General features: G+C 46.6%; 1 protein-coding gene across 1 annotated transcript; it reads right to left on the reverse strand.

Moving 5' to 3' along the window:
- Positions 1-699: 699 nt before the first annotated feature.
- Fam161b (FAM161 centrosomal protein B) lies at positions 700-14,592 on the reverse strand. The gene is made up of 9 exons (XM_050164492.1): positions 14,405-14,592; positions 11,471-11,790; positions 9,697-10,247; positions 8,615-8,964; positions 6,974-7,101; positions 4,509-4,673; positions 3,953-4,052; positions 2,437-2,579; positions 700-2,062 (listed from the first exon to the last, which is right to left on the reverse strand). The coding sequence occupies exons 1-9, from the start codon at positions 14,456-14,458 to the stop codon at positions 1,990-1,992; spliced, it is 1,884 nt and encodes a 627-aa protein (XP_050020449.1). The 5' UTR covers positions 14,459-14,592; the 3' UTR covers positions 700-1,989.
- Between the last annotated feature and the right edge of the window lie 101 nt (positions 14,593-14,693).

Consider the following 14,693-nt stretch of genomic DNA (forward strand, 5'->3'; position numbering starts at 1 on the left):
TGATGGGATCACGACCCATAGGTTGAGAACTGCTGTTTTAGAGAAAGGTCAAGAAAATAATCTAGTCTTCCTCTTTAAGATAGGGCACAGAAAAGAGAAAGGGGGCTAGGGATAGGAGTCATCCCTTTAAGGCAGTCAGATCCCTTATGAATTTGAGACCAGCCTTGTCACGTAAGTTCCAGGCAGCCAAGTCTACACAGTGAGGCACTGCCTTAAGAAAATAAAAAGAACACTGATAAGCCAGGTGTGGTGGTACCCCACCATTCAGAGGACAGATTTCTTAAGTTTGAGGCAAGTCTGATTTACTTAGGGAATTCCAGGATAGACAAAACTACATAGTAAGAACTTGTCTCTGAAAAGAAAAAGGTAAAAGCACACTTTTGTCTTGAGGGATGGTTTAGCAGTTAAGAGTACTTGCTACTCTTCCAGAGGATGCCAGTTCAGTTCCTAGCACCCACATCAAACAGCTCACAACACCCTCTGACTCCAGCTCTAAGGGATCTGATGCCCTCTGATGGTGTCTGTGGGGACCTGCACTCATGTACATACCCTCCCCACACACACACAACACATACACACACACATACCATAATTTTAAAAAGGAAAAACACTACTACCATAAGATAGGGTGCTAGCTTTTAGGATACTATATAGGTATATAGGTAAAACTGAACTGAGGAGCCTTAGGAAACCAGACAAGGTGGTGGTGGTGGTGCACGCCTTTAATCCCAGCACTGGGCAGGCAGAGACATTAGATCTTGAGTTTGAGGCCAGCCTGGTCTATGCAAAGAAACCCTATCTTGAAAAAGAAAACCTGACACCACTGTTTAGAACTGGCAAACCTAAGCTGGTGGTGGTGGTGCACCCCTTTAATGTTAGCACACAGGAGGCAGAGGCAGCTGGATCTCTTGAGTTCAAGGCCAGCCTGGAACATAGAGAGTTCCAGGACAATGGGAGATACCTCAACTTAAAAAAAAAAAAAACCAAGCAAACAGAACTGGCAAACCTAAATTGCTATTGTCAGAGTATCAGTCTAAAATATGACGTCTAAGTCTTGGAAAATGGCAGTAATAAATGGTAATTTTCCCAGAAATGGTTAAACATGAGAAATGGGCTTCTATTAGCCTCTTATCTGCCTACAGCACAGCTAATTGACAAAAACATCCCGAAGATTACTTATTAGTACAAAATCACAGTGTTCAGAAGTTTTATGTAAAATGAATTTTATGCTGTTACAAACATTCACATAGTGCTGTGTTCTCAAGAATGGCAGAACGGAAGTGCTGTTCTGAGTTTGTTATTGGCATGCATAATTATCCTTTAGTATGGAGACTAAGTTCATAGCAATTACTTGTTTTTCCAAAATTATCAGTCTTTCTTTGCTTTCTACAGCAGTGATATTCAATCCAGGACTTTTTTGCCCTCTAGAAGCCATTTGGCAATGGGTGCTACAGGGCATACAGTAGGTAGAGGCAAGGGGTGCAAAGACATCCTACAAACAACAACAACTGACCTGTTCCTGTGTATCAGATGCTAGTGTTAGGGCCTGTGCGTCAGGTTGCAAATGTAGACTGAGACCTACGTTTTATTACACGCACAGTATTCCTAAAGGTTTGGTTGCCAGGACACCAGGTTTCTGGCTGCTGATGAGAATGTGTATGGTCTGGCGGCCCTGGACCTCTAGTTCCTTATTGCTACCGGTTTTTCTACCTGCATTCCTCTTGTACCTACTCCATAAATGTGGGTTTCTACCTTGTTTTCTGTGCCCACTCCTTAGTGTCAAGCGCAAAGCAAGAACCTTGGACCCCTCCACTTTCGACTCTACTTCCATCTCTTCAAGCCATTTCTGTTGTTATTTTCTCCCATTCCCTAACAGTAGCCATGGCTCTAAACTCAAGCTCCTCACCTAGTTGGCTGCTTGATGATCAGATGTGGTAATGATGAACGGACTGCTTCAACAAAGCCATTGCTCTTCAGTTCCTCCATGGGTCAGCAGGCTGGTCCAGAGTCATCTAAAGCCTGCCATGAATCTTGGATGCTGAGTTTTATAGTATCATGGATGCTGGGAAAACAATATTGTAAATTGAAAGGATGTATAAGGCTTAAGAATGGTCTCAGCATTTTCATTATTTGGTAGAAATATAATTTTAAAGATAAAAACAGGAATTACTTGGGATTAAAACTGGAAATAACAGTAATATTCTGCTTTTCTCTTATGACGTATTAGTTATGAAAGAGGTGATACCAGGGAATTAGCTATAAGGAGAGGTCTGCCAGCCAAGCAGTTTGATCATCTCACAAGTAGAGATGTGTGGACAAGCTGTTGTGGAAGTATAGGACTATAAACTCAAAATGAGTAACGTCTCTAAATTTTCCCCTCGTGGTGTCATTGGGGATGACAAGTTAGAGCCACAGATGATACCAGGGTCTCAGTACCTAGGAGAATCCTTGGCTTTGGCTTTCTTCTTGCCTTGCACAGCCTGTGTGCCTTGACTCTTGGTTCTCACAAACTCTTCCTCCAGGCCAGCCTGCCTCAGGGTGTCCCGATACCGCTCTTCTGCTTCTTTCCTGGCGAGGGCCTGTGGAGTGGAAGTTGGCTGACTGTAGAAGTCTCGCGAATTATGATAATCAGTCTTTATAATATTGCCCCTTCCACCACCCCCACCTTTAGTGCTAGACAAAAGTTGGCACAACAATCACAGTGAGGCTTATTTTGTAGCCATAGCTGGTAAAAAGGAGCCCCATGGGGATCTTGTTCAAATGCAGGTTTTCATTTAGTAGGTCTCAGATGAGGTCTACAATTTTGTATTCTAACACTTCTGGGAGGTGTCAGCTGTTAATTAATTTGAGAGCCACACCTTTGAAAAGCACCCAAACATCATCATCAGGAAGACTAACATATTAAAATCCTTAGCAGAATGACAATGGTCCTTATATAGCCAGAAGAAGCCTATCTTGTTTTACCAATTCAAGAACAAAACCATAGGCTACTTTGTATTTTGTTCTAGTATGTTGAAAGATCTGTTGTGAAAAGAAGAATGAGCTTACTTGACAAAAATGGACCTAAGGAGGTCAGCCTAAGTAAATTCTAGGGGAAGGGGTATCTGCAGCAGGAGGAGATCCACCATTACCTAGGAATAGCACACACTCGTATGATGGAGCGCTCACCCACACTGAACCAGAGTTAGACACAGCACCTAACTGCCTGAGGTGAGCTTCCTTAGGGAGATCTCTGGAAAGAGGTTTCTGGGGTCCTTAAAAGCAAGCACCCTGACCCTTAAGGACCTACATTTGGAGTAAGATGGCATTAATAAAACAAATAGCCTTTGTCATTAACTAACTGCCTGACATAAGCAATGTAAACGCTGGGCGTGGTAGTGCATTTCTTTAACCCCAGCAAAGGGGAGATTAAGGCAGGAAGGTGCATTCAAGTCCAGCCTGCACTCAATGAGTTATAGGTCAGCTTGTACCACATAAAAAGAAACCCTGTCTCAAATATCTTTATATTTTAAAAAGTGAAAAGAAATACTTGTTTTGGCTCATAGTTTCAGAAGTCTGAGACCATAGTCCCTTGGCCCTGTCACTTTAACGTCTGGCAAGGCTGAACATTATGGAGGTAAAAGCATATGGCAGGGGCTGTGCATATCATGATGGCCAGGAATCAAAGAGAATGGGTACCCGTGCCTTTTATCACCTGGGCCCCAGCTATGAGATCACGCTGCCCATAGTCAGGGTGCGTCTAGTTCCTTAGTTAGTTCTTTCTGGAAACACCCTCAAAGACACACCCAGAAGTGTTCTGCTTTAACTTCCTGGGTCATTCAGTACAATCAAATTGATGGAGTTCCACTTAGAATATCTGAGTCTTAGGAAACTCTGATACTCACACAATAAGATCTTTTCAGTTTCTAAGAAGCCTTGGTTCAAGGCAGAGAAGAGTTGAGACTCGGTTTACCTTGGTAACTTGTTCGAAGAGATAGGGCCTTGTTTGTATTCTTCTCTTCATTTCTTCCAATTCTTTCTTATATTCCTTTGTTCTTTTACGGTCATTGTTCCTGGAATTAACAAAGTTTCTAGAAGCAACCTATCTTTTTTTTTTTTTTTAAATATTTATTTATTTATTATGTATACAATTCTTTCTGCATATATGCCTGAAGGCCAGAAGAGGGCACCAGAGCTCATTACAGATAACTGTGAGCCACCATGTGGTTGCTGGGAATTGAACTCAGGACCTTTGGAAGAGCAGGCAATGCTCTTAACCACTGAGCCATCTCTCCAGCCCCCGCAACCTATCTTTTTTAATCAGAAAACCCTTCATTCAGATTAAGCAGAGTCATTCCCACATACACTGAATTCCTAGTCATTCCCACATACACTGAATTCCTACTGCCTGCCAAAATCCTTGACTGACTTTGATAACTCATTTTACCCTGACTTCATCTTGCTATTTCAAAGCCCACGATGTGCTGGGACTTAACCCAGGTGCTCCTCTGAGCACAGGGGACACTGACCGGTTTTCTTTCAGCTTCGCTTTGAACACCTCTTCCAGGCTTTTATGGGGATCCATGGCTTTAGCCCGCAGGGTCACTGATTTAGACATGGCTTGACAGTTCTTTTTGTGCATCTCCAGCCACTGAATGCTCTTGTCTGATTTGTCCTTTTTTTCAAGTGACATTCTAAAGGAGAAAGCAAAAGTGAGAGATAACGTGGGTACATTTATAAGCAATCTTAGTGACTTCTCTGGAAAGTCAAAGTCAGTTAAGTGGTTTTTTGTTTTGTTTTTGTTTTGGGTAAGATTTTTTTGTTTGTTTGAAGGGGTGTGTGCTCATGTGAGTGCAGGTGCCCCCAGGGTCCAGAGAGGGCATCAAGTCTGCTGGAGTGACAGGCGGTTGTCAGCTGCCCAGTATGGGTGCTAGGACCCATATGCAAGTCCTCCACAGTACATGTTCTTAACCACTGAGCCATCTTCAGCCCCTAGCTGGTGTTTCTACAAATAAGATATTTTCTATAAATTTGCCACAAGTACACTTCCAGAAGCAGTGATTCTGGGGATGGGCATGGTGGTAAAAAATTCTAACACCTGAGAGCAGTATTGGATGCTCAGGATGTCCCTGCCCTACATGAGACCCCATCTCAACAAACCAAAACCTATTCTGGAGTGAAAAACAGTGGTAGATGATACCGTTCCAGCCCTTTGGATCCTGTGATTTCCCACCAAGAGGTACCCATTTTCTTTCTTCTTTTTTTTCTTCAGAAGACACGAGTTAAAATGGCCTTACACAGCTAAAATTCAATAGGTCTGCTAGGCTTTTCCCCTTTCTGGAGCAGTACTATAGCTACTGTTTACCAAGCCGCATACCAGGAGCCAAAGACCATTACATTTCATGTAATTCTCACAAGGCCTTGATGAGGTAGACACGTGAGGCCCCTCTGACATGGGACTGAGAGGCAGAAAGTCTCTTATTCATAGCTACTCAGAATATAAAGGGAAACCAAAGCCAGAACCAGGATGGTGGATTCCCGGGTTTGCCCTTTACCACTGTGCAGGCAGTGACTTAGGCTCCCAGTTCTCTGAGAGGTCAAATCTCCACTTCCATGAAGGTCTGGAAACAGGCCTCCAATGTGGGTAATGTGGGTTCAACTTGGAGCACGCAGTTCATGTAATTACTCTAGAGTTCTGTGGTGGGTTCCCCCAAAAGACTCTGCACATAGAAATACAAAGGGCAGGAAGAAAGGCACAAAAGCTTAATTTGCTGAAGTGCTTACCCCGACATTGGGCAGCATATATCGTCGCTTCTTAGGCCTTGGGATACTGGTGCGCTTGGTCTGGGGTTAGTAGCCATGAAATCTGAGGAGGGAGGGAGTATCACTGCATCCTAAATATATCCTTGCAAGGTGTGACGGGGACATAGGGTCCTGCTGCTATACCCTGGGAGCCTCTCGGGAAGAACTGGGGTGTCAACCCAGGCTCAACTCGATCATGGCTCCCTGGCTCACTCTGACTAAATGGGAACAGCACCACAGGGGCAGGTCAGCTTGACTGCTACAAAGTCCACAGACTTGGACTTTTTTTTCTTATGGAAAGAAAAGGTCTTTGAGCACATTGCAAGGGACAGCAGGCTGGACAAAAACAATACTACAATACTACTAACAGTCTCATAGGCAGGCTTTACACATTCTCTTTCTCTGGAAACTTCTGTCTCTCTAGCCTTTGTCTGACTCGTTCCTCCTTATTCCTTAGAGGGGGCAGATTTCATAGTATGCATGTGGAAGTCAGGGAGAGTTTGCAAGAGTCAAGTCTCACATTCTACCACGGAGGTCCAGGGATTGAACTGAGGTCAGCAGGTTTGCCAGCAAGTGCATTTATCTACTCTGCCATCTAGTTGGCCTCACCTTATGTTGAGACAGCAGCTGCTCACTGAATATGGAACTCCCATTTTGGCTAGAATGGATGTCCAACAAGCTGGAGGATTTTCTCTCTCCATCCACTACTGACCCAAAAGAGCAAGCGCTGTAGGCACAGACTGTAGGCACAGACTGTAGGGTGCCGAGGATCTGAACTCGGGTCCTCAGGTCTGCATGGCCGATGCTTTCCCAGCTGAGTCATCTCCCAGTCCTTCCTCCTTATTCTTATCCTTCATGTTTTCCCTTAGACATGTGAGAGTACTACCCTGGGTGCCCCTGCGTCGTCATATAGTCCTCTATCCTGACTGCTCATAAGACAGGGCAATCACCTGAAAAAAACCCACATTTCGGACTTCATATTACACTCTAAGTTCCCCAGGGTATCTCTGGCTTGACATCGTGTCTTCCACAGACTAAGACCTCAAAAGGATTTGTTGGATGGGAGCACATATTCCCGCCCCATCAGAGAATTCCTCCAGCCCCTTGAGGTGTCTCTGATAATGGCAGAAGAGGCCCAGCAGCAGGACCAGCTCTAGTTCTGCCATGGGTCTGCTGTGACCTCCTTACTCACCTGACTGCAGACTCCCTCTTCCTGGTAGCATCTGTGATGTGCACAGGGAGGGTGTTGGCAGAAAAGGAAGCAAGACCACTCAGAGAATGACTCCTTGGCAAGGGGGCAGCGGCTGGCTGAGGGGACTTCTACAAGAAAAAAAAGCTGGCATTGGTGATAACATGAAATTGGGTTTTCTTTTTTCTTTTTTCTTTTTTTTTTAAACAAATCGTTTTTTCTTTGTTTTTTGTTTTTCAAGACAGGATTTCTGTGTAGCCTTGGAGCCTGCCCTGGAACTAGCTCTTGTAGACCAGGCTGGCCTCAAACTCACAGAGATCTGCCTGCCTCTGCCTCCTGAGTGCTGCAATTAAAGGCGTGTGCCACTACCACCAAGCTTCTTCTTCTTCTTCTTTTTTAAGATTTATTTATTCATTATGTATACAGTGTTCTGTCTCATGTATGCCTAAAGGCCAGAAGAGGGCACCAGATATCACTACAGATGGTTGTGAACTACCCTGTAGTTGCTAGGAATTGAACTCAGGACCTCTGAAAGAGCAGCCAGTGCTCTAATCCGCTGAGCCATCTTTCCAGCCCATGCAATTAGTTTCTATCCTAATTAGGATTCAGTTTCAGTGAAGGACTAGAAATGAGAATATTTATTTCCTCCACCCCTGGGGATAAGGAAAACAAGATCTTATTTAGTTACAAGGCCCAAACTTGCATACCAATCCTAATGTTTTTGTTTATTTTTTTGATATGGGTTTTTTTTTTTTTTTTTCCTGAGACAGGGTTTCTCTGTAGCTTTTGAGCCTGTCCTAGAACTAGCTCTTGTAGACCAGGCTGGTTTCAAACTCACAGAGATTCACCTGCCTCTGCCTCCCGAGTGCTGGGATTAAAGGCGTGCGCCACTACCACCCAGCCCCCAATCCTAATGTTTTTAATAATTGTGTGATTAGCTTTGTCCATCTAATCCACTCTAGAATCACTGGGAAGAGAATCTCACTATGGAGCTGTCTGGATCAGGTGGTCTGGGGGCGTGTCCATGGGGTTGTCTTAATTATGTTAATTAAGTGGGGGAGACCCACCAGTTGTGTCCACTCACTCTTTGCTCTTGACTATAAATATGACAAGTTGCTTCAATTCCTGCCACTATGACTTCCCAGCTGTACCAGACTGCAGCCTGGGACTACGAGCTAGAATGAGCTGCTTGGTCAATGTATTCTATCACAGCGACAGGACACAAAGCCAAGACAGACTGGGCTCTCAGGCTTGCTTGGACTTACATCTGCAGAAATCCCTCTAGGGAGGTGGGAAAGGTGTGTTCTTGTTTTCAGTTTACAGAATGTGGATCTGCTGGGGGCTGAAGAGACAGCCCAGACCTTTAGAGCACTAACCGCTCTTCTGGTGGCCCTGAGTTCAATTCCCAGCAACCACATGCGCTCACACCCATCTGTAATGAGGTCTGGTGCCCTCTTCTGTCGTGCAGGTAGAAGACTGTATTCATAATAAATAAATCTTAAAAACAAATATGGATCTGAGTACAACTGAGCAGGTGGTCAAAACAGAAAAAGAAAAATGTCAAGGTAACTGCCTTCCTTTGAGACCTGGGCCTACTCTATTTGCACATCAGGCCTCAGACCCTGGCCCCTCCCTGCCACCTGCCTGGGTTCTCTTTTTCCCGCCTTCAGCAGTAGCGACATCACAGGGCCGTGGAGTGTGGCACAGGCTGGCCGTCCGTAGCAGGAAGGGCTTGTTTCGTGTTGTCTCCCGGGTCTCCCTTCTCTTGGCAGCTCTTTTCTGGAAAGCCTTGTAAAGGCCCTCGTAGTCAGGGACCACAGGGTTCACCCGAGGCTGGAATCCGAATTCTGTCTGTAGAAAGCTCAGCTTTTCCTCCTGGGTGCGGGTAGCTGTGCGGGGAGTCTGGCTGCTGGATGTGCTGATGGGGGACGAAGCCATCTTGAGCATGTCCATGGCTCGCATCTGGATTCGAATTTTCCTGAGGAGCTCTGCTTCTGTGAGAGGGCAGTGAAGGAAGAGGAGAGGTGACAAGTCTCAAAAACAATCTCCCCTGTTTTGGAGACAGACTCTCTCTGTGCAGCCCAGATTGGTCTCCAATTTATCTAAACCCTGCTGCCTTGACCTCCTGAGAAGGTGGGATTACAGGCACAGGCAACCACGGGCCAAACTTGCCCTCATTTAAACACTAAAGTCCGTGGTAGATAATAGGGGAATGTTAACAACCATCCCCCCAATGGTTAGTCCCTCTCCAGGGTGAGGGAGGGACAGGTGGCCCTCCCACAGGCAGCAGGCTGGAAGTGGTACTGGCTGATGGAGATCCTTTATGTTGTGACCTTTGCTTCCGTACCTATGCTGCTCCAGAGGTTTCCACGTGTACTTACAGAGACAGGTCAAGGAGGGGGGTTGCCTTAGGACCACTCTATAGACCAGTGTGTCTCAACCGGTGGGTTGAGATAGCCTTTATATCAGCCTTTTATATTACGATTCATGACAGTAGCAAAATGACAGTTATGAAGTAGCAATGAAATACTTTTCTGGTTGGGGTCAGCACAGCACGCACAGCATGAAGAACTGCAGTAAAGGGTCACAGCATTAGGAAGAGGGAGAGCCACTGCGGACAGACCCAGTCCTCTCTGCTGGCCTACGCCGACTGCATGGGGTAATCCCCACACCAGTGGAGTCCCTGAACCTTCATGTACATCTCTGTAGCGCCTCTGTATCCTTACCCTGGAGTTTGTCCCCAAGGGCTGGTTCTAGAATGGCCTTGGGGATCCTTCTAGTGGCCTTCTTTGGGGGGACCTTGGCCTGAGCCACTGCAGCCGAGTCTGTCTGTGGAGCAGCTTCCCTTTTCTGCTCTTTCCTTTCATGGAAGCTGAAGGGCTTTAAGGAGGAGAGAAGCAGCTCCTTCCTCTTCTGGATCCCTGCACGCCTCCGTGCCTCGCTGCGCTCCACGATCTCCTGGTAGAGTGGGAGGTAGACATGCGCCGGCACAGGCTGGGCCCGGAACTGCCGAAAGCACTCGGACTCCTCTTGCCCCTGTTTCTGGGCCTGCAGCCTCTCCTGCTCAAAGGAGGCAGGTGAGGCCAGCCACCGGGCCTTCTTCTGGGCCTCCCGCAGCGTCATGCGGAAGGGCTGAGGGACAGTGATGGAGGATGCCCAGGAGCAGACACTTCTGTGCTGGGAGGGAGGCCCAGAGTCTGAGGCTGGCAGGTTCTGTGTCTTGGCAAAGTCACAGGGAAGGCTGGTCATGGAGCTGCAGCGCCTCATGGAGCCACACCTGAGGAGAAAGCTGCACTGTGAGACGCTGCAGTCAGGAGGCTAGTGCCTCTCTGAGTGTGTGTTCCCCCTTACCCCAACCCTCACCCCACCATCCTCCCTGCCCAGTAGATCATAACCAAGAGGCTTCTTAGCCTTGGCCCCAAAGCCCCAAAGGCTTCCCTTCTTGCCACAGGCAATCTCAGAGGCCCAATGGAAACTATCCCCTAAGAATTCATGCAGGAATTGCCACTTTGCATTCTGATAACTGCCTAAGATAAACAGTGCAGTGGGATAGCACAGGGCTGCAGAGTCAAGGTATCCAATTCAAACCTTGAGGTGTTTGGATTTCCCATGTAGAGTGACAAAAATAATATCCACTCATGAGCTTATTGGAAAGAGAGTACATATTAAAAGAGATAAAGGCTAGTGTGGTGGTGGAAGCCTGTAATCCAAGCCCTTGAGAGGTGTAACTGGGAAGGAAGCTCAGGAGTTTAAGGTCAGCCTGCAGTATATGAGACTCTGTCTCAAAAAGACAGGAAACAAACATAAAAGATAGAGCATATACACATTGGCAGACTTGGCCACAGGCAATGAACCTTGTTACTCTTGGAGGAAAGGCTGTCTGGGAAAGGAATCCTGTGGATCATTCCTGTGCTTCAACTAAGCAAGTGCTGCCCAGAGTTATTTAGGATGGATGGCCGGGTAAGACTCAAAACACGCGGGCTGGAGAGATGGTTCAGCAGTTAAGAGCGTTTGCTCAGAGCTGTCTGTACCTTCAGTTCCCGGGAACCCAACGTTCTTCTGTTCTCCACGGTCACTAGGCAAATACATGGTACACAGTACATGCAGGCAAAACACCCATAGACAGAAAATAGCATTATTCAAAAGAATCGCAGTGGGCTGGAGAGATGGCTCAGAGGTTAAGAGCATTGCCTCTCTTCCTAGAGGTCCTGAGTTCAATTCCCAGCAACCACATGGTGGCTCACAACCATCTGTAATGGGGTCTGGTGCCCTCTTCTGGCCTGCAGGCATACAGACAGAATATTGTATAAATAATAATAATAATAATAATAATAATAATAGAATCGCAGCATGTGGCTGGATCCCAGAGCTAACGCTGGGCTGGGTCTTAGATGAATGACAACTTCCAGAGGTGGTCTGACAGGGAAGGCAAGGGTCCTGAGCTATGGAACGACTGGCCTGCAATGCCGGAATGCGCAGTCACTGAGTGCAGTGTCTTACCGAAGAGATGGAGGGTCCTGGACCTGTGGCTTCCCCCTGCTCTTGTCTTGGAAGAAAGTCTCTAAGTCTTCTTCATCCTCAGAGCCGTCCTGACCACTGTCTGGGTCAGACTGACACAGAGACTCTAGCCGACTCCACCGGCCTTTCTGCTTTCCAGTCTGTAAGGTCCTAGAAAAGCTCCCAGTGGAGTCAGAAGCAGAATCTGTTTCCTCCTCTGGGCTGAGGAACTCGTGGAGTTTTCCAGCTCTGGGCAAAACCAGCCCTTCTCCAGACAGCTCATCTTCTGGCTCAGTGTCTGAAGAGGATTTGGGGGGAAATATCTAAAACAAAAGAGAACTCAATAGTGAATTAAACTGTAATTTCAGAGAGACTCAAAAGTGACTTTAACCTTACTTTGGATAAGGCCTGGTTTATTAGGGACTAAGAAGGGGCAAAGAAAAGTAAGATGTGTTCTTCACTCAAAAGCCATTTCCCAATACAAATGTATTCTATGCCTGTCTATGAGCAGGGACCGTGCAGAAGAGCTAATGCCAGTTCCCTGCTCCGCTCAGCACGAAGAGCACCCTGAGTTTGGAGGGAAGCACACATTCTGTTCTCAGTGCTCCAGGATGACTGCCTGTGACCTTGCCCGTGACCTTGGTTACCCTCTGTTCCCAGGGTGATTTGGGATTAACCTAATTGTTCCCCATCTTCCTCTTCTTATTTCCCCATCAACAACAGCCTTACTTTCCTCACATCCTAGCCAACTTCCACACCGTCACCAGGAAAGGATGATTGACATCAGGAATGGTGTGTCTAGGTGAAAGAGCAACATGAGAGTAGAACACCCAACCGGCTTTTAAATATGTCAAGGGCTAGGAGCGAAACCCAGCGGCTGAGCCCTTGCCTAGCACTGTGAAGCACCAGCACCAAAACCACGTTGATCCATGTATACATAAGAACATTTGGGCCGGGTGCCTACTATGTCGTGAAGCTTGTATTCTCATGAGAACAAGATAACACAAATGTGCCCTGGGAAAGCTTTTCTGCCGATACACATCTGAGGTCACCAGGATGTACCAATAATCAGGATTAAATTCATCAACTCATAGCATAGCCTCCAAGAAAACTATAGCAAATGTGCGGGGACAGAGTTTTAGCATCGGTGTGCTACTCTCCTGATTGTGTGACTCACTAGGAACTGCAAGTCACAGCCACTGCCCAACACAGGGATCCTATGGCCATTCAGAGAAAGACTGAAAATCTGGGGCGGGGCTTTGGCTCCGCAGCAGAACACTTACCTATGCACAGGGCTAGTCCCCTAGACTCAGTCCCCAGTACCACACGAGTAGAAAATAAAAGTTAAAAGTTTTGTTCCTGCTGAATGCATTCTGCTTTGCCACCATTATAAAACTGAGAGCAGAACTGGACCACTGAGGTCAGGAATGTCTGATTCTCAGTTTTAGGCTGATTTTTATTTCCTCAAGTGAATCTTGAAGTGACAGGAAGAAGCTGGTGTGGCTGGAGGACTGGCCTGACATGCCCTTAGGTTGGCAGGAACTAGGCCAGGAGGGGAAGATAGATGCTTAGTTGCAATTGGAGCTGTCCATCTGGGTTAAAGATCTGTGTGTGCTGTGCCCCTAGCTCCGTTGCTGAAGAGCATGTGATACAGGGCTCAATTCTCTCTCCCCCTTTCCTTCTCTTCCTCGCTCCATCACCTTGACAGGGTCAAAGGGTGACCTTGAACTCTTGATCTTTAGTCTCTAGAGTTGGGATTATAGTTCTGAGCCATAATGCTGGCTCCTTCTTTTTAAAAATGTTACCGAAACACAATGCCCATGGTATACAACTCAACTCTTTAAGAGACTGGCTCTAATATAAGCAGAATTGCTTAATTCTCACAGTGTAATTCAGAACATTTTCTTCCTTCCCCTAAAGCAGTAAAAGCGGTGGTTCAACCTTCCTAATGCTGCAACCCCTCAATATGGTTCCCCATGTTGGGCTGACTCCCAATTATAGTTATTTTTTTAATTTATTTATTTATTATGTATATAGTTTTCTGTCTGTATGCTTGCTTGCCAGAAGAGGGTACCAGGTCTCATTACAGATGGCTATGAGCCACCATGTGGTTGCTGGGAATTGAACTCAGGATGGCTCAGTGCTCTTAACCTCTGAGCTGTCTCTCCAGCCCCATAAAGTTATTTGTAGTGCTTCTTCACAGCTGTAATTTTGCTACTGCTATGAATCCTGATGTAAATATCTGATATCCCATCCCTAGGAAAGGGTCATATGCCCCCCAAAGGGGCCAGGACTCTCAGGTTGAGAACAATGGTCCTAAAGAATCACCATAGCCTTTAGTAGCTATTTTTTAATTTCCCTTAACCATCGCACATCGTTTCTCATTCTGTCAGCCCTAAGCAACCAGCAGCCTACCTTCGGTCTTTATAGATTTGGGGGAAATTGTTTAATCTGTCTTGTTTTCTAGAAAATGAGGTTGAGAGTGGACACACATACAGTTGAATGAACCTTAGTATATCCGCAAAGCTGCGCATTCATCACTACAGTACATTTCCTTACTCTAAAACAACAACAAAATCTTGGCAGCCTTTGGAAGCCTCTCCCTGTTTCTCCCCTCTTCCTCAGTCGCACGCAACGACTTGCCCCTTAGGTTTGCCTTTTCTGGATAATTATATGAAGCTGGAGATCACTTTAATATTTTCAAGGTTAATTCGTGGTTTGTTATTGCTACGCTCCCCGATGTCAGGTCAGAGTCTGTACATGAAGCAAGTGGTTCAAGTCCCCAAGACAGAGTCCCTCAACATCTAAGCATACGTAATTGTAATTCCACGCCCTTCAGTGACACGCCCCTGACTCTGTCTCCACGGCAACGCCAAACAGTTTCCCCTCTTGGGGATTCCTTTCAGAGGCATCCTGCTTCCGCCTTTCTCCGCTCACCTCACGGCTCCACTTGGCGCATTCGGGCGCCCCGGCAGATTTCCCCACAGTCATCTTCCTAACCAGAAGCAGAAGCGGCGGTGACAGCAGCGCGGCCGGCGAGACACTGGTAGCCACGCCCCTTTGTAGCCCTAGCCTCGGATTGGCTTCCAGTGTCCAATCTGTTCCGCCCCAGGAGTCAGGAGCCACTTTCTGATTGGCTTAGTCTCTCCGCCCATTTTACTTCCGGTCCTGAAGACAGGCCTGAAGCGGCACAGGGTTGAAAGACCCTGCCCCGGAAGTGCTACCC

This window comes from Alexandromys fortis, unplaced genomic scaffold (genome assembly GCF_014885135.2).
Source record: "Alexandromys fortis isolate MF-2015 unplaced genomic scaffold, M_Fortis_MF-2015_v1.1 scaffold_159, whole genome shotgun sequence".
Classification (NCBI taxonomy): Eukaryota; Metazoa; Chordata; class Mammalia; order Rodentia; family Cricetidae; genus Alexandromys; species Alexandromys fortis.

Bases quoted from the DNA above. Each gene is read 5' to 3' on its own strand.
- Fam161b (XM_050164492.1), bottom strand. From the start codon at position 14,458: ATGACTGTGGGGAAATCTGCCGGGGCGCCCGAATGCGCCAAGTGGAGC. The intron at 11,791-14,404 runs GTGAGCGGAGAA...CTTTTGTTTTAG, and splicing joins GCGCCAAGTGGAGCCGTGAG to ATATTTCCCCCCAAATCCTC. The intron at 10,248-11,470 runs GTAAGACACTGC...CTTTCTCCTCAG, and splicing joins CAGGACCCTCCATCTCTTCG to GTGTGGCTCCATGAGGCGCT.